Source organism: Mus musculus, chromosome 6, assembly GCF_000001635.26.
Source record: "Mus musculus strain C57BL/6J chromosome 6, GRCm38.p6 C57BL/6J".
In the NCBI taxonomy this organism is placed as follows: Eukaryota; Metazoa; Chordata; class Mammalia; order Rodentia; family Muridae; genus Mus; species Mus musculus.
In genome coordinates, this window is record NC_000072.6 from 37,281,363 (window position 1) to 37,301,485 (window position 20,123).

A 20,123-nucleotide genomic window follows, 5' to 3' on the forward strand; every position below is an offset into this window, starting at 1 on the left:
TGACGAAGGGCAAGTCACATTGTCCTTGTTCATCTTCCTCAAATCATCACCTAAGACTGGATTTGCCTCTGAAGCATGAGGCGAGCCTACTGCTCCTCTCCTAGACACGGCACAGGAAAGGATTCTTTTCCTCTTCCTGCCCTAGGGGCAGGAAGAAAGCTTTATGTATAGTGGGGTGTTTGGGGACAGAGTCTGGAGATGGCAACATCTTCAACAGTGACTTCTGCAGCAGTAACAGTGGTTCCAGAAGCAGGCAAACCAGCAGCAGCTTTGGGGAAAGCAGTGGCTTGCTTTCATTTAGAGAGAAAGGTGTCACTTTTCTGCCCCAAAGCCTAGTGGCTTTCTTGCTTTGATCTCAAAGTAAGAACTACAGTTAGCTCAGAGTTCAGATGACATTCCAGGGCTCCCCTGCCATTCAAAGCAAAACTGGTCCATAGCAAAATCAGGCAACAGTTCACACTGCTGTGCCAATACATCATGCATTTCCATCCTATGCCATTCTCAAGGTCTGCAATGTCTCCTTGCTCGGCTCCGTGGCCCAACCACTTCCTTCTGAAATTGTATCAACCTTCAAAGTCAATGGCCCAAGAAAACTTCTCCCAGACATAACTAACTTTCCCCTCCTTTGTGTCCATGAAACTCAAAACAAGTATGCACACCCCTCTATGCCTGATGTTTACCTTCGTTCAAGTCTCTACTGTCCAACAAGTACAAAGGAGCTAGATCCTTGTGTGTGTGGATTTCTAGGTTAAAAAAAAATCAAAGGATCTATTTTGAGAGTCTTCGGGAGAGATTAGAAGTCAGTGGATCGTGTTTCAAAAGATTGTCTGTACCTCGCCATTCAGAGCCTACCTAACTTTTCTTCATTGCATGAGTGATATGAATGAGTCTTTTGACTCTCACTGGCCTAGTCTTCTTCCTTCAAAGCACGTGAAGCCATCCCCAGCTCCAGAGCTTCAATCTGAAATAGGCGCATCTCCTTTGAACTCCACCACATGGTCGCCTGCATCTCCCTTTCTTGGTGTTTATGATCCAACATTATTATAATAGCAGCTCAATGCCTTGCCTCTTTTTCTCACTAACTTGTAAACTGTAGATGCCAGAGCTTCGAAGTTCTCTCGTATTTCTATCACTCAGCATACATTTGCATAGTGTAACACAGAGTGGACACCCAGTACATTTTCATGTAGTTCCCTAGTGAGTTATAAACCTTGAAAATGTTTAAAGAACAGGCCATATACTATCCAACTTTGTGTTCTGTACTGAGCTGCATACAGAGCACATGAGCACCTCATGGCTATTCCTAGGAAGCAGCTAAGCTTTTATCTAGAAGACTGCTCATGCCATAAAACACAGGTAAGAAAAAAAAGAGCCAGTGGTTCTCACAGAGATTCTTTCATCATAAGTACACCTCCCATTTTCAATATCAAGGCTTCAAAGGAGGCAATCAGGACATGGGAGAGGCTGAGAGCCCATAGAAACCTGTGTCTTTCATTTCTCATCTTTTAAAGCTTTCCTCCTTCCCATTACTCATCATCCTCACAGATTATCTAGCTCCCTTCAGCGAAGGCTGCACATAGCTGAGGTTATTTTTAGAATACCCTTGTGTGCAGTATTAGCAGTTCAAAGCACCAGAGAATTCACACACACACACACACACACACACACACACACACACACACACACACACTTCTCCTGGAGCTTTTATTCCATCCTTGCAGCCTGTCACAGAATATCCTCAAGTCTCTTCTCTAGGCACCAGGTGAGCCACATTAAAGTTTAAGTCCATGCATATACTCTCACGCATGGAATTTAAACTAAGGCTCTATGGAACTAACACTAAGAACAAAAGCACACAGCCGAGCAAGTAATCTCTGTGACTGACACAGACTGAAGCTACGGGTCCAGAATCCAAGTTTATGCTTCCATCTTGGACCCTGCTCTTGCTCAAATTTCAAGAATCTACTGATGGAGGTTCATCTTTCAAACAGCCATCACATCCTGACCTATCTTACATGGTAACGTTTTCAGACCAGCCAATCAGGTTCTCTTATGCCTAGAGCTTCGGGTGTTTAGTGAAATAGGAGATGAGAGGGAAGACTCATCCTTGACCTTATCCTTTGGGAAGTGAGTCACCACTGCAGTTTTAAAGGAAACAACACATGGCAGGAAGCATGATGGGAAACATGAACAATGACTTTCTCCATAACCTAGAATGATCTCTCCTCTCTTACAGCCATAAAATATGACACTGTAGCCAGAGAGCTGGATGTCTTAGTTCAAGAACAGAACTGTTCAAGGTTACCATTCAAGGATGGCTGGCTAGAGGTTCCTATATGGTTCTGATAAATTGGTGTCTTTGTGTGTCCCTCAAATCACCAGTATTCAGCTGAACTCTCCAGAGTGGTACAGTGGTCTTTATCTGTACCGCCTGGTGTGGTAAAACTTGTGTATGTGGCTGCTAACCACATTGTGTATAGCTGGTATGACCAAAGAACTGGATATTGCATTTAGTTGATTTTAATTGGTTTCAAAAGGCAGAGGAGACTCATGCCTTCTGAATAGGACAGCACAGTCCTAGTGCTGAGATGATAAAATGATATGCCCAGGCAAAGCCAGTCATTGTTTTCATGATATTGGTGATAACTCGTCACATCTGGGTAACTTAACAAAGGAAGAGATCAGTTTGGCCTAGGGTTCCACAGAGGGGAGAGAAGACAGATCAGAAAGCTGAGCTCCTCAACCCAATGTGAGATGGGGGGCGGGGGTGGGGGGAGACAGACAAACAGAGCACAACAGAAGGTAGGGAGAGGCTATGAACTCTCAAAGCCTGCCCCAGTGATGTACTTCATCCAGCAAGACTGTACCACCTCCCAAATAGCTCCACCAATTGGGGATCAAGTATATAATAAAATCCTGACCCTATGGGTAGCATTTCTCATTCAAAACACCACAGCCATCCATTAGAGATTTAGCCCAGCACAGCTAGCTCTCCTCAGTTCAGTTTCAACTGACTCAAACTGTGGTTCTCAAACTTTCCTAATGCTGCAATCCCCAGCCATAAAATCATTTCCTTGCTACTTCATAACTGTAATTCTGCTACTGCTATGAAGCATAATGTTAACATTCTTGAAGCCAGAAGTTTATCAGAGGGGTCAAGAACCCCAGGTTGAGAACCACTGCACTCAAAGACGCTTCACCAGATTGGGGTGACTTTAACATCTCAAGGAGTCAAAGCAAACTTTAGAGTGGTGAAGCCCCAGCCCTTGCAACAGCACAGACAGGAGAATAGTGACAGCCAGTCTGAGAAGTAGAGAAGATTGTAATAAGAAAAGCCTTTCTTATTAAGGACAGGAGGTAGTAAGGAGATGAGGAGAGAGGAACAGATAGACAGAGGGATGGATCTCAAACTTTCTGGAAGTGTTTAGTGTCTGACACTGATCTGGTAACTTGGCTTTCCATTACAGCAAGGGGCCTGCACCCATGCTAATACAAAGCTACCTTGGAAGAATCAAGTCCTTAAAATTCACCTGTGGCAAATACGCTATGTCACACAGGAGGCCACCACGAGCAGGAACATCTGGAGGTGAAAATCCTGAGTTTTCCTCAGCACAGGCTCCCCTCTGGCTCTGGGGCTGACTGGGTTCTGAAGCAGTGTGGGACTTGTGTGAACCTGTCCACTTCCGATTTGAACAAATACCCTTCCTACGCTGGCGCTAGCCTTGGTTAGACCACATTCTTAATTCAGTTCTCCATTTTTAATGAAGAAAACCACGGATCTAACGGCATGTTGCCAAATCAGGGACAACCACAAAAGTGACGGTGAGTACAACAGCGATAAGAATGGAAATGGGCATGATCTGGTCTAGAGAAAGGAGGGACAGATGGACTCTGACTTTAAATACATGAAGACCCATTATATAGAAACAGGGGAAGGAGTTATCTGTAATGCCTGCCAAAGAGAAAACTAATGCCCTAATGCCTACAGATTTAAAAAAAGGGGGGGGGGAGGACCAGTTTGGGATACAAGTGGAAGCAATACAGGATAGGGGTGTGAAGGGACTGAGGGTAACTTGCAGCTGAGCCCAGCATGTACGAGTTCTTTGACTTGAAAACAAGTTATACCGCCTTTGTAGCACTCAGTTTGTTCAGCCTGCAGTATAAAGACAACCGATAATAAAAATGGAGGCCTAAAGGCTAGAGCGTGAGCATTCCAGCGAACCCCAGTTCGGTTCCCAGTGCCCACGTCAGTTGGCTCACCAATGACCTCAGCTCCAGTGGATTCGGTGCTCTCTTCTGCCCTCCGTGGGCATCTGCATTCACAAGTACAAAGACACGGATACATGCCAATCAATTTAAAGTAAACATAAAACTTTGTTAATGGAGAAAAATAACTGATTTCCATTATATATTCCCTTAAAAATACATATGTTGTTACTATAATGACAACTCTCTAATAAGACCCAACCAGTGATGAGACCTCTCCCCCTAGCACAGCTGTCCAGCATAGAAGACACTTACTGGGCCAGGCTGAAGGACCACATGTCGGTAAGATTTATTTGTTTCTAGTTAGTTAGTTAGTTAGTTAGTTGCAAGCAAGAAAGCACAACTGTCATTAATGTAGGCAACAAGTAACTCAGTATCAGGGCTAGTGATCTGTGCTAGGGATAAGGCTAAGGAGCAACGGGAACTCTCTCCACTAAAGTGTTGCTGGTAGACAGACAAACTTGCAGGCGAACCCCATTCAAAGGAGTCAGGCTGCCCACACACAAGTCTTGGGTATCCCTAAGGTGGTATCAGTCGTGAGAGTAAGTCTTCTCTACCCCACCACCCAATAGCTTCCAAAGACATCGTCACTATTCCTGGTGAGAGCCATGCACCTCAGTGTTCACCCAGCATCATGCACCTCACAAGCAGTGCAGGGTACAACACAACAGAGGGAATTCCCTAAAGAAAGATCAGAATGCTAGACTTCTGCATTTTTACAGGGGTAAGGAAGACAGGGCGTGAGCTGGGCTGATCATTGCCTAACAACTTATGTGTTCCTTCACTATCTTGTTTCTGTGTCTCAGTTTCCTGTCCTATATGGCTACGGATAGTAGAAATATCTCCTTCATAAAGATGCTACAAAATTAACTGAAATCCTATGCATCCAGCACTTAGTGAGGTACCTTACTTAGCACACAGTAGGACCCAGTTGATGTTACTGGTACAGCTCTGAGAGGTGCGAAGGGCAGATCACGGAGCAGCTCCCAGACCTACTCCTCCTGACAGACACCTGGATCTGTCTTCCCAGGGGTTCCGTACCAAGAGGGAGTCAAGGGGTTCCATCTTCTCTTCCTCAGCACTGCCTGACTTGATTTCCCTCTCACAGACAATGGGTTCCTGTAACCTGAACTGCTTCACCAAAGTTATTTCAAGTAATTGTTAAGAGGTAGACAGAGAAATCCAAGAGTGGCATCAGTTGCTGGAGAGATGGGAATAACCACTTACCATTTGTGAATTCGTCCATGTATTACTGTTTCCAGACACTACTTTTAGTTCCTGGAAGAGATACTGTTCCTTAAATAGGAGGGCAACTTACTGGAAGTTAAAGGCAGTTTCTAAGCATACCATTTACCCCTGGAGAGGGGCGTTTACTCTCAGGAGGCTGGGTAGGTGGAGGCAGTCTTGTACTTTCCCAGTGCATGCTGGGAAAGTAGGACATGTGATCACTCCTACAGCTACCATGGGACAGCCATGCACTCTGACTATACCTAGAAGGGAGTTACAGGCCTTCCTTTGAACTCACACTTTCTTTCCTGGTAAAACTCGACTCCGTGGCTTACACTAGCCTATATATTCTGTTTTATTTCTTTCCAAGAGTCTTCAGTTGCCAGAAAATGCATTGGTATTTTCATTGATTATGATTGATTATGAAATCAATTATCATTGATTATGAAATCAGAGCCACAATCCTATTTCTTGATGGCAACCAAATTCTGTTCTAGACCAAGTTACTTAAAACAACCTAGCGTTGTAAACTATCAGAGTATCCTATTGAGATGAGATTCGTGGATATAAAAAAAAAATCAGTGGCCTCAAAGCATACTTACATTTTAGCTACCCTTTCTGGAGAGAACTCCAAATTCTAAAAGCTGTTCTTGCTGCCTACAGACAGCCATGCACAGAAGGTGGGAGTCTGGTTATTAGGTGATTGGCTGTCTTGAACTTCCTCCATGCATCCCACAAAAGAAGTGGTTATTCCTTCCCCTAAAGTCACTGAGCCACCTTAACGTGTGCTCTGTGGAGACCTGAAATGCAGCTGCTATAAAAACGACATGCTATTCTTGGAAAACCTATGTCATTACTTGAACTGGATCTCCCTTACAACGAAATGGCTGCTGCTTAGCAACTAATGCAAAGGAAGAGCCCAACTATCTATCTTTCTCCCTCCCTCCCTTCCTCCCTCCCTCCCTCCCTCACTCCCTCCCTTCATGCCACCCTCCCTCCCTCCCCCCCTTCCCCACCCCTTCTCCTTTTCTTCCCTTTCCTAGTAAGAGTTGTATTAAACAGAGACCAGGAGAAGGGTCATGGAGCAGCGATGAGGTCATCCTCGCTGTTGACGCCATATGGATTTGATGGGTGCCAGTTGGTACTTGATCCCATCTCTGGCCATTGTGATTAATAGTGGAGATAAATTCAAATAAATAAAATTAATAAGAGGGTCATGGTGCTAGCTGTCTTTCCATGGAATCAATGGAGGAAACAGTGCCTGAAGTAAAAAGAAAGTGGGACCTGAGATCTAAAAGGCAAATCGGGTCTTGCAGGATCCCTCACTGGCCTTAAGAAAGTCACTGAGTGGTTGTGGCTTTGCTTTCTTCCGTGGATACTGGCTGTGGAAACAACACAGGGGTGCAGCGGATTGTTTGCAGTTAAAATGAGATCACTGGTATGACAGGGGCTTACGCCCGCTAAGCCTGAAATGCAGCACACACATTTTTATTATTATTAAGTAACCTAAATTTAGTTGGTATTAACAGTTAAAGAAATCTCCAGAAATTGGTCTTAAAGAGAAAATCCCTTGGATTCCGTTGTAAGTAGTCTCGTACTGGCTCGTAGAAAGCTTCTGTTTTAATCTTTAAATAGCTTCAACATTTATTTTCGAGATAGAGATTTATTTTCTCAAGACACTCTGAAGGCTTCTTCAAATGTGAAAATGACTCAGGTTTTTTTTTATTTTTTTGACATGCCGCTTTGGAACCTTCTAGATGTCTGTAAGTGCACACATGAACATCAACACTGAAGAACACGGTCATGGGAAAACTACAGCAAATACTCAGCCTCCACAGCTCACTGGTTAAAAGTGAAAGGCCCGCCTCTTCTAAGAATATCGTTTTGATTATCGAATGGTGATGATAACCAGTCCAGCCCTGAAACATGCTCATACATCCATTAGTCCTAACTCCTTTTCTGAACCCCAACTCATGAGCATCACCCACCTTCCTTCAGGTTCCACTCTGACGACAAATCATGAGGCCTTGTCTTGCAGAGAGAATCAGTGCCAGGCACTAATCGCCATAGTCATTGTTGAGGCCCAGGAAGCTAGATTTACCTTCCCCGTCTCATGGGATGGAGAGTTCACACTGTTTTAAAGGAGTCGGCATGGAAAGTTCAGTCTTGTCCTCCCTACACCTGCAAGCAGCAGCTGTCTAGCCAGTCTTGTGCTGAGGCACAACACATACATATCAATGGACCATGGGTAAGGCCTTTCTCCAAGTCCTGGGTAAGGCCTGTCTAGGCCCCCTAAAACTAAATGCATGCCACACACAGTGCCCCTGGGCAGTTTAGTATAATAAGACACTGCAATGTGAAAATATGACTCTTTGCACAACAGAAATGGGAAAGAGTGAGAGAGTAGCCTGTAGTTGAGATGCTATGAGCAGAGAGAGGATATAGCACTTACCTAGCTCTGTGGCCTTGGGAAACTACAGATGTCCATGTCCTTATTAATACAGTTGACATGGTAGTAGTCCTCTCCTAATGACAAGTTCGGCGAAATGCCGTATATTAAACATTTAGCAGCTCCTGGGTAAAACTGGTAAGTGGGCTTGGTTACTACTCACAGATAGGGCAGTATCTAATTGAAGAAGCTGTGCCTGGCAGTGGTGGCACACGCCTTTAATCTTAGCACTTGGGAGGCAGAGGCAGGCAGATTTCTGAGTTCAAGGCCAGCGTGGTCTACAGAGTGAGTTCTAGGACAACCAGGGCTACACAGAGAAACCCTGTTTCGAAAAAAACAGAAGGAGAAGGAGAAGGAGAAGGAGGAGGAGAAGGAGAAGCAGCAGCTGCTGTTGCTGCTTCGTGACCCTGCACGTTACAGAGAGTTTAGAAGTACACAGGTTGCCTGCATTGCACAAGTGTGGTCCAGAGACCCATGGGGCTGATAGAAATAGGACTGCTTGAGACTTCTTAAGGCTTTGTGACAGAATGTAAGGTGTGCTGGGTTGTGGGCTGAATGCCTGTGCATACTTCCTACCTCCAGAAAATGCCCACAAGGTCATGCCTATGCCATGTCAGGCCCATAACACACATACATGAGTCCTAACATGGTTTCCCATAGAGGGTTAACATATCCTTCCTATACTGAAATCCTGCCCCCTGCAGTGATTAGTGGCAGGAGGTGGGGTCTCTGGGAGGGGAGCCGATCACTGGAAGTGAAGCCCTCTCACCAAGGAGATCAACAGCCTTCCTGGAAGAGGCAAGCCTCTTTCTGGCTCTCTCAGCCATGTGGGAAGAAAGCAAGATCACACCCAAAGGCCACCCAGAAGAAAGCCCTCCCTAGAACCTGGCCTTCCAGGAACCCAGGTTTCAGACTTGAGCCTCCAGTGCTATGTGGTTCCCAAGCTATTTGGGCTACAGTACTTTGTACAGCAGGTACAGGTGACTCACATGGCTGAGAAGGCCACATGCCATCTCCCTCACCCCACGCCACCCCCACACACAATTTTTTCCTTTCTTCAAACTTCAGATGCTAGGGATAGCATTTCAAGTAGAGAGAGACAAGAACAGGCAACAGCTCAGACTCTACAAGGACAAGGGGTCAATTTAAAAGAGTGAGTCTATTTTTAATCAAGCTTTTCCATCAAAACCCTCTACAGGGAATGCTCTCCATCTGAGTGGCTTGCCTCAAAACCTGTCAGTCACACACAATGATTAAATCTCTAGTTCTCTTGGCCTAAGAAATGTTCCAGAAGTTTTCCTCAAAATGGTACACAAAGCTCCCTCTTAACGGCTTCCACACAAACTCATGCAACGCTCTTCTTACCTCTAAAACAAATTGCTTTTAAGTTTTTTGAATAGAAATGAATTTTACAGGAGGCTGGGGAGATGGTTCAATCAGTAAACACTTGCTGTGCAAAAATGAAGTCAGATCCCCGGTGCCCATGTAAATGCCAGGGAGGCATGATGGCCGCCTTATGATCTCAGTTATATTTCAGAAGGGAGAAACAAGAGACTCCTAGAGCAAGTTGTCAGTGAGCCCTGGGTTCAAGGGAGAGGCAATACCTCAGTATGCACAGTGGAGACCAAGGCCTGTCCTCAAAGTCTTGCACGTAACATGTGAACATGACCCAGATCATACATGGGTGCACACACTCACATGTGCACACTCATAGACACACATATGCAAAAAATAATTTTTTCAGAGATCTGACACACCACACCACACACACACACACACACACACACACACACACACACACACACTTTAATAGATATCAGTCCCTTTAACAAATCTACTTTCTACTTCCTACAAATCTACAAATATACTAAAGTAGCCATCGGCCTACACACCCCCTACACATACACAACATTTATTTCAGAGTCTTGAGCTGGTGTTGTGTACTCAACAATAAAACCTTCTAAGATTCTTTAAACATAAATTCTGTTCTTTGGCCTGGAGGAACCCACTGAACATCCCAGAAGGTTGAGTCTCCCATTTCTGAGCTAATCCAGAGCCTCTGATTTTCAGGATAGACCAGTTGGCCATTGCCTCTGTACACAAAGGGGACAGGCAGGAGAGAACTGTTTTGTGTCCTGCAATCACAGGTGACAGCTCTGTCTTTATCTGAGCACCTACTCCTGACACTGCCAGCTCTGCCACTGCTGACCCAGCCATCCATGTCAGGATTCTTGCTCTCAGATGGACATCAGGGAACCTGGATCACTCCACCCTGATTCCCTGCACACTGATACCGCCTGGCTTCTCTGCTCTCTGCCTTCTGCCTGATCCAGTTTCCAGACCTCTTAACAGCAGAATCCCTTTTCACAGGCTGGTAAGAAATGAACTCCACTCTAACCCATTCCAGAAGGAAAAGCAGAAATTTACATTGCCTGTGGGTTTTCATACCTCAACGTAGGTTCGCCTCATTTTCGTATTATTTGAATCACTTTACTGTCAATCACTGACCTGGGACAAATGTTCAATGTTTTGAAGAATGATAATAAATTCCCCTGCTATGTCACTGGACTTCCACATTGGTAACACCAGCTGTGCAAACACACCTATGTCATCTGATCTATGGGGACCAGACCAGAATTGTATCAGCTCGCTTGAACTACAGATATACCTACAGGGTGAGCACCACCACAGTGAACGTTCTACACGCAGGGAAAGTCAAGCACAGAGAGGCCTTAAAGACTTTGCAGAAGAACACACTGTGAGTAGCATCAATCACCATGTGGCCCTAGTTGGTAAGGCTCAAAATCAGGGCTTTTACAGACCACGCAAAGAGGGACCAAAGAGTAAGCAGGAGATTATCACTGTTTAAACTCTGGGTGCTTCCCCCACCCCCAACAAAAGCCAGAGTATTCATGCAGTAAAGCCAGAATGGGTTCTTTTCAGAAAGTTATTTGTGATTCTAAAAATGTAAAGGCAAGTCTGCACTTGAGCAAATCTCATGGTTGCTTGATGCAAGAACCAGGAAATGTCTTTTATACAATGATTCTTGCTCCGTTTCAAATTTCACAAAACTCAGGACTAGAAAGAGAGAGAGCATTTACCTGCAAAGACCTTTTCCTATGGCTTTCCTCATGACAGCCCCTCTCCTTCAGCCAGTGTGCAAACATCTGACTTAATGAGGTACTTTTGTCTAGAATAATCCAAGCTGGGTGGAGACCACACATCAGTGAATCCTGGAGATGTTGGGGAACTCATAAGCCATTCTCTTGTGCTGTGTAGGATACATGACTATGAGGAGTAGTTGTCACTCTTTTGAAGACTTTGTAATTAAGCAAATTATAAACAAAGCAAAAGCTCAGAGTCACAGAGTAAGCAAAAGCATTCTTCAAGTAACCTTGCACACACACATACACACGTGCAGGCCCATACCCACATGCACGAATGCACACACACATGCACGCACGCACGTCATTCAGATGGGTCTAAAGGAAAGATGTGTGAAGTAACACACAGCCTAGGTTGCTGGAGTGAACGGACAGTCCTCAGGAATGCTGGGTTAAAAGTTCTACTCACAGAAGGAAACATGGGCAGAAAATACCCTGGGGAGAAAAATCAATGCTGCCCTTGGAAAAGCATAAGACAGACAGAAAGAACCGGAGAGCTAATTAGCACTGCTCAGAAGGCAAATTAAGGCCTTTTCTCTGACAAGCTGCAAATAGATGGGTAAGGAAGCGCTTCTGCCTCCCTCCTCCGGCCTCCAGCAGCTGGCTAGATGGCTGGAGCAGGTACTCCAAGAGGAAGTTGTAAACAGACAGAAACACTGCTCTGGGCTGCTGAGCAGAGTGTACAGGAGAGAAAGGCAGAAGATGGGAAAACAGTATTTACAATGGATCTGAAAGAGGCAAAAGTGGCTGCTTATTTAAAGTTGACGATTAAGTTATTCATTCAATAAATATTTGTCTTCTACCTACCACTCAAGAAGGACAAGATTCTTTTGGACAGCTAACCCAGTTGCGTTCTGGACATAATGTAACACCCTTAATCTCTAAGCCTTTGGGGCAGATACTTCTGTGACCCCATTTTACAGTGACTATGTTGAGCCTCAAAGAAGATACGTCATTTCTCTACTATCATCTCTAATTCCTAGATCAGGCTATCACTAACAAAGTCATCTGAGTCCTAACCAAGTTATCTGAAGAGACCCACATGAGATGACCCAAACGTGGGCCTTCAGAGCTCTCACCTTATGGGGGAGCCTGCTGGCTGGCAAACAAGTACAGAGACTCAATGAGAGCATTGCTCTCAAACAGACTCAGCTTGTTATTGTGTTTCTTTAATCTTGCACATTGCCCTGGTTTGCTGTGCCTGGCAATATGTTCCATCCAGCTCAATTAGAAATTAGTCTGTTCCATCATTATTCTGTGCAAATTTCATCTCCCTCTGGTATTTGTTTATTGTTGTTTTGTGCAAATTCCTTCCTTCCTCTGGCATCTATCAGAAGAATCGCTCACACGCCCCTCAATGCAGCAGCTATCCCAAGATAGGACCTCAGAAAAAAAAATCCATCAGCCTTCACAAGATCTGTGCAACCAATGCAAACCCAAGAACACATGCTAAGCCCAAAGGTGACTGTGGCTTCTCCAGATGCCTCTGGTCTCAAAGGGGTTTCGACTCCAAGTACGCCTTGGGGTGGCAGAGCAAACAAGTACCCCAGATCCCAGCCCAGCAGAACAGAGAGGTGCAGCGACCAGGTTGGCACTCCCTGGGAGTCCTCATTTTCTCAGATTAGAAAGTCAAGTGTTAGAAAGAGCTGGCTCTCCTCTAATTTAATTTGGCCCCATGAGGCAATATCACTGTTGCCACAACAGAATTGAACACCAGCAAAGCTCTATTCCACTTCTCCAGCACCCAACTCCATAGGGCTCAGAGTGAGAACTCTCCCATATAAAAGAAAAAACATAAACAAATCAAATCCTTCTTCTCAGAGATGAGTCTCGGCAGACACACTCTGGACAGCAGTTCATTTGAAATCTCACTTGGTATGTGTCCCCACAGAGGAAGGTAACACTGCCGTGCCTAAATAATGACTAGAGGAAGACATGAAGTTACCGGAAGTGTTTCTGTCTCACCCTGAACTCTGTAGCTAACAAATGTATAAAACAGAGCACAGATGTTTAAAACTGGCTTTGTAAAGAAGAACGTTACATGCGGATATTCCGAAGACAATGTTTCCTGTATACTACTAACTCCAGAGCAAGGAAGAGACATGACCATGCTACTCTGTTTAGCTTCCAACTCCCAGCTGTCCCTTACTAATACAGTCTTGTTTGTGTGAACAGAACACGACTCGGGAACACAGTGAGACGTCTGTGTCGTCGGGTCCTGCCACTATAGACTCGACTAACCATGGATTGAAAACATTAGGGAAAAAAATAAAACTATTTCTGGACCGAGCATGCCATGTTATCATTAATGGTGTCTGACAACTCTTTGAAGTGCATTAAACTTTGTTTATGTTTTATGTTTTATTAAAACATGTATTAAGAAATGGAGATGACTCAAAAGGTGCAAACAGGTTATATGCGAATGTGATGCGGTTTTATCTAAGGGGCTTATCTGCACAGTAATCCTGAAGCCAGTCCCCCACAGCCACTAAGGGACAACTGCACTTTGTTGTTGTCATCAAAGTTAAGGAATAAGAGACCCCCTTTCTAGCAGTTGTCTACTATAAGAAGATCCATTGTACCGGCCTTTGCTTCTATACTGTACTAGAAACTTTCCGTGAGAAAGGTCAAGTGTGACCACTATGACTTGCCTCAAATGAAGCAAGTTAAGTCCACGAATAGAAATTCATAGATAATGGCTCCTGCCAAGGCCTCCTTACAAGCAAGCTTATACTTTCTCTCTTGCTGTGTGTTGCCCAAAGAGGAAAGGCAGCAGCTTTGCACCAAACCTCCATGCACCTACACAGCACCTGCAGAAATTATTTTAAAAGTGCATAAACTTCTAACATGGGTGTCTTCGTAGAGATAACAGGTGTCTTGGAGGTGGTTTTGTTCCCAGAAGCAAAACCAAACAATTTGCTGAAGATCATGAATTTATATTCATTTCCAGTTATGAAATAGTAGAGGGTTTCTGAAGGCACTAGCCATCGAGGCCAAGGCAAGGAGCCTCAGCCCAAAGGATGAAGCACTTAAGAAAGAACAGGGAGGACTGGGCTTGGTGGCGCACACCTTTAACCCCGGCACTCAGGAGGCAGAAGCAAGTGGATCTATGTGCGTTCGGGATCAGTCTGTTCTACAGAGTATACATAGGGAATTCCAGGACAGCCAGAGTCATGCAAAGACCCTGTCTAAATTTTAAAAGAAAAAAGAAAAAGAAAAAAAAAGAAAAAGAAAAAGAAAAAAAGGGAAAGAAAGAGAAAAAGAAAAAGAAAAACTCGAAACCTGAAGAATCTTGTGGTGAAAAATCAGTTCTCTCTCTCTCTCTCTCTCTCTCTCTCTCTCTCTCTCTCTCACTCACACACACACACACACACACACACACACACACACACACTGGTACCCATATTCACACATACAAAGAGTTCAACCCTAGCACAGAGGCTTGAGGAAACAACCAGAAAGATGCAGTCTAAAGAAAAACCTTTAGAGTCAGATTTGCCTCTAGCCCAAGCCCCAAGCTTCAGGTTCACTTTCTCTAAAACAAACACAGTAATAATCACATCATGGAACCACCATAAAGCTCAAATAAGACAGAACATACAAGCCTGAGGATAAGGCTCAGTAGATAAAGCTCCTGTCCACCTGGCCAGCGTGATCTGACATCTAAGCACTACTTAGAAGATGCACTGGTTTGGTGGCCATGTGTAATCCCAGAAGTTAGGAATCAGAGACGAGGTTATTCCCAGGGCAAGCTGGCTAGCTAGACTAGCCGGAATCAGCCAGTTCCCAGTTCAAAGACCCTGTCTCAATAAATAAATTAAGAGCAAATTTAAAAAGAAAATGTCAACTTCAATTTTCCACATGTACCTGCACATATACATATGCACCCACACACATTCCCACACTCATTCTTACACACAAGCATGCACACACACACACACACAAAAGAAACAATATGCTAAAATACTTCCCACAGTGTTGCCTGACAAATAGAACACAGTCGATACCAGCTGCCTTTTCTCTCTCCTTCTCTGTCTTTCTGGGTTTTCTTTCCTTTACTTTTTATTCGCTTAAATGAGAATTCTTACAGCAGCTAAAATAAGGAGTCCTTACATACATATTATATAGTCCTTTACAATATGTATCTGTTGCAATACCATTATTTGCAAAGAAAAAGGAAGTAGTAATTTTAACAGAAAAGTGCCAGATTCGTAGCATTGCCTGCTAAAACCTTTAGCTTTACCATCTACAGGAACTATTTGCTCTTGGGGTGCAGATTCTGAAAGAAAAGAAAAATTCTCACGGGAAAAATCATCCCCCCAAAAGAACAGCCAATGAAAGAAAAGATAATGGGGGGAAAATCTAGGGGTATGTAAAGGAGTTTATTTGACTTCACGAAGTAAAAAGTCAGCAAAATGAATAATCTGCCTCCAGAAATGGTTATTTAAAGGTTTTTTTGTAAAGGGCTCTGGTTCCTAAAAAGACAGGAGTCACTGCATATGCCCACCCACTCTTCATTTATTTTTAAACTCTAGCTTATATGTTCCTTAGCAACAAGAGAAGCAGATGAGACCCCCCTACACACACACGCACATACACTCACACACACACAGTCCTCCAAAGCCCCCTTCTTCACACCAACTTTCATTCTACAAATATTCGTGTTCTTCGAGGCATTTCCACCTGCCTGCAGATCTCCACTCCACCACCTCAAATGATCCCCTACATAGAAGCTGTACCTCCTACTCTTGCTACACACTTCTGCATAGAATCTATTCCCCCAAGGGCTTCCTGAATCCACTCCACTACCTCCCACTAGTCCCCCATGCTAAGTCATGCCCAGAATCCTTTCATCAAGACCATCGGGTCCACTGCCACCTCTGAGTCCAGCACAAAGGGTTACCAAGGCCAACAGGAAGACCATTTGCTATGACTGCCTGGCTTGCTTTGGCTGAGCAGTTTATGAGTTCAAGGGTCAATGACTGAAGCTTGGAGACAGCAACTCTCAGGTACTGGTGTGTAAGCATCACCTGAGGAGTGTAACAGCCAGCATCACCCACAGAGAGTGGAGGCTATTCACCTGGGGATTGCAAGCCATCTGACCAGCCACCTGAGGTGCTGTGTGTGCCAAGTGTCACTTGCCTTGAAAACTGTGAGGCTTTATTCAAGAAGAAATAGCATCCAAGAAATAAAAGCCACCACAGTGGCTTTCAAGATAGGTCAGTGTCGTGTACTGTTCCTCTCTGGCAAAAATGCTCCTGTTTCCGTGTCTTCTGTGACAAACACACTTCCACATGCCTGTGGGAGCATTTCACCCAGGAAGCTGCACGCCCCGACTCTATGCTTTTCTAAGAGAGAGCCTCAGAGAATGACCCCTGCCAAGAGGCAAGCTGAAGTGATTTCCCTTGCAAATTCTGGCTTCACAGCCCTATCCAATGAGGAGTCTCATGAATACCAATGACCCAGGAGCTTCTCTTAGCCCAGAAGCCCAGACCCACAATGTATTTCACGTGATAACACCCCCTCAACTTACAGCTCCTAAATTAGGCTGAATATAGTTCCTGTTCCCCTAAGAGCCAGACAGACCATCCTAAGTACAATTGAACTGCCTGTGTCCTAGCCTACCTCCCTAGACCTACCCCACTCCTCCCCACCTGCCTATTTTTAGAAACCGAAAATATAAAAAGATCCATTTGGAACTGATCTGTGTGAGTAACTAAGAGGACAACTCAGGTGGGAAACCCCCTCTGCGCACAGAGAGCAAAATGCAAGCAAGGGATGGATGCAGCAGCAACCACCTGGCTACGGATGGAGACCATTTAGGAATCAGCAGAAACCGGCATTTAGACACAGAGCACATGCCCTGATGACAGGGCCTCCAGTCCAGGCAATGCCTGTGGGGATTCCAGTGATTCACACACCTGCCCCCATAAACAGAGCACACCCTCGCAACCCACACACCTCTGTCATCTGCTTTTGCTTACATAACAGCACATGGTGTGACAGGCTTAATACTTTAGATGGTTTTTCTAGAAGAGAATGCTAACCCAAAAGGAGGAGGGCTCCAAAGATGCTTTCCTTGACCCGCCCCCCCCCCCTTTCCAAGTATCACTCTGAGACCCAGCAAGACTCTGCTTATGGCCTCAACTTTTAAAAATCACCAGTGAGGGTGGTCTCGGCGCCGTCTCTCGTGCCTGGGAATGGGAGAGCAGTGTAAGGAACCTATGAAATCTTCCCTTTGGTTTGGATCCTCACACAATTGGGGCTTCATAAAGCGTAATTGGGTGGACGTTCACCGTACACTGTCCTAGTGTCAAAGACACATCCAGCCTCAGGTGCCAGTGTGATCTCTTCTCACCAGCACTGGGACGGGGGGTGGGGGTGGGGTGGGGGCAGGGGGTTGGGGGGAGGTAAGCCTGGGAGTAGGCTGTCCACACTGAGAGAGGGAGAGAACACACAGGCATGTAACACCAACACCCACTGACATACTTACATACCTACAAGAAGAGACCCATAGCTCACTAGTCTTTAACAGACAAGAACGTCCCATAAGGATTTCTGTTCTGTATGGCTTATTCTTTGCTGCCTGTCAGAACAGATCTCAGCGATCCGGTTAGTGCCCAAGGCTCACCCAGTGAACTCGGCAAGGATGGGGGAGTGTGGAGATGACACTAGCCTAGGGACAACTTTGGCAACTCTTCTAACTGGGCATGTCTGGGTTTGCACCCCATACACTCACAGATGTGGTTTTGATCTTGTTCTGACCTTAGTGTTCTCTTCTGTTACAAGTGCACCCCTCCCTGGGTGTTACAGGGAGAAGAAGCTGGGGCACCCCACTTCTTCTCTTCAACCCAGAATTAGAGGATGAGAACAACATATCCCCAGGAGAGAGAGACAGATAGACAGACATACATAGAAGCAAAACCACGGAGGTACGAAGGTTGAAGAGAGAGAGAGAGAGAGAGAGAGAGAGAGAGAGAGAGAGAGAGAGAGAGAGAGAGACTGAACCCCAACTCTACAGAAGTGCCTCTCTGGAGCTAGAGCAAGTGTCCCCCGCCCTGGGCGGCACCTGTCTCGCTAGCTCCCGCGCCTACCTGTAAGAGACCTGCTTCCGGAAAGTTAAGTCCCTCAGCTTCTCCTCCAGCGCCTCTTCCTTCTCTTTCTGTCCGGCGGCCGCGGGCTCCTCCAAGGCAGCAGCAGCCGCTGCCCCTGCACCCCGCGGGTCCGCGCCGCCCTCGGCGCCCAGGCAGCAGCTCCCGGCGCCGCTTCCGCTGCTGCTGCTGCCACCCGTCGCCCCTCTCTCCTCTCCCGCCGAGGAGCTGGGGTTCATGGCGACCGCTCCGGCGGCCGCGAAAGAAGCCGAGGTGGTGCCGCTGCAGAGGCCGGTCGGGCTGAGGGCGCTGGAGGCGGCGGGAGCGCGGGCAGGTCCGCGCGCCGCTGGCAGGGGCAGCAAATGGCAGCCCCTTCCCGCAGCATCCATCCGCGGCTGCACCGCACCGGGGCATTGTGGGAAACTCCGTGCCTCCACTCCCCCTCCCCAACCAATCAGAGGCCACCTCTCTCCGCCTCCCCTCGGCCTCGCCCGACCAGCCGGCTCCCTCCAATTCTCCCACCCCTTCTCCTTTTTCTAAATCCAGAGCAAAAGCCGGGACTGAACTTGAACTCTGCCTGCAGGCAATGGATCGCAGTGGAGGAGAGAGGGAAAGGGTGGGAGCCGCGGGGCTTAGGACGCTGGGGACAAACACTGGTCATCAAGAAAGGAGAGTGCCCAGGGAAACTTGGAGGCAAGCCGGGTTGCCGCGCCCTGGTTAGCGCACAAGGGAAGCGGACCCGGACCCAGGAGCTACTCAGCACTGATGAGCTGCTGGGCACATCTCAGTCCAGTCCACTGATGACAGATGCCCGAGGCAGCATTTTGTCCGTCACCTTCTTGCAGCATCAGAGCTGGCGCCAAGCAGTAACCTCCAGACGTGGGGGACCTTTGGAGGCCGGGGTGGTGGGGTGTATCTGGAGGAACCTTGGGAGGAATTTTTTAACCATGTGAATTATGGAAGGGGCTAGATTTAAGCTCCCGCTTCTTCTTCTCAAGGAGAGGGTCGGTCGGGACATCTTCACCCATGAACGCCCGCGCCTAGATCCTTGCTTGGTGCCTTCTAAAAGCTTAAAGATGCTCCCTAAACAGCTGTTAATTAGATTGAATCGGATCACAGGATCCTCGGTGAAGCAGAAGGCTGAGAGCAGAAGTGGGGACCCGAGCGCCTCGTGCTGTGGGTTCCTATGCTAAGGGTTCACAAGAAGAGGACAGGAGGAGCTAGCCCAGGAAGGGGCTTCTACCGGTTCAGACACCAAGGCTGAAACCTAATGCGCTGGAGGAATGTAATGTCTGCTCTCTCAGTTTTTTGTTTCTAAGACTATTGAAATCTGTGCGGTTTGAACGATGGGCAACGAAGTGTTTAAGACAGATCATTTTCTAAATTAGATGTTTTTCACCCAGGAAATCTCTGCTGTCAGGAAACGCGAGAAAGATCTATGCTCAACAGTAAGTGCAAGTAACCAAACTACCTATGTAGATGTATGTGCTAGTAAAGATGGCCTTCTTTTGCCCTAAAATTAGGAGGTTGAGCAAAGGAATCTCAAGCCTCGCCCAGCTCTCACGGTGTGCAGTTCCCCTCACATGTACATTATATAAGACAGGGCAGGGACTTTTTCAGGGAGAAAGGGAAAAAGACTACCTGTTGGGGATCAGCACTACACACACACACACACACACACACACACACACACACACATACACACATACACACACATACATGCATACACACACATACATGCATACACACACACATACACACACACACACACACACACACACACACACACACACACACACACACACACACACATCTGGATTTCCCTAACATCTTTCAAGTGACTTTCTTCACACCCAGGCTAGTTAGTGGAGGAGGTTAATCATTCTGGGGCAGTGTACACCCTCTTCAGAGGGGAGCCTCAGCTGC

At 46.2% G+C, this 20,123-nt stretch overlaps 1 protein-coding gene across 17 annotated transcripts in view; it reads right to left on the bottom strand.

Moving 5' to 3' along the window:
* Dgki (diacylglycerol kinase, iota) overlaps positions 1 to 19,593 on the bottom strand; it is a 463,575-nt gene extending 443,982 nt beyond the window's left edge. For 15 of the 17 annotated variants that reach the window (XM_006506259.4, XM_011241385.3, XM_006506258.4 and 12 more), the window contains exon 1: positions 18,201 to 19,593. In XM_006506259.4, the coding sequence (XP_006506322.1) occupies positions 18,201 to 18,586 (386 nt within the window). In that variant the 5' untranslated portion in view covers positions 18,587 to 19,593. The remainder of the gene's footprint in view (positions 1 to 18,200) is intronic. The other 2 variants (NM_001347104.2, NM_001081206.2) reach the window with 1 other exon arrangement.
* Between the last annotated feature and the right edge of the window lie 530 nt (positions 19,594 to 20,123).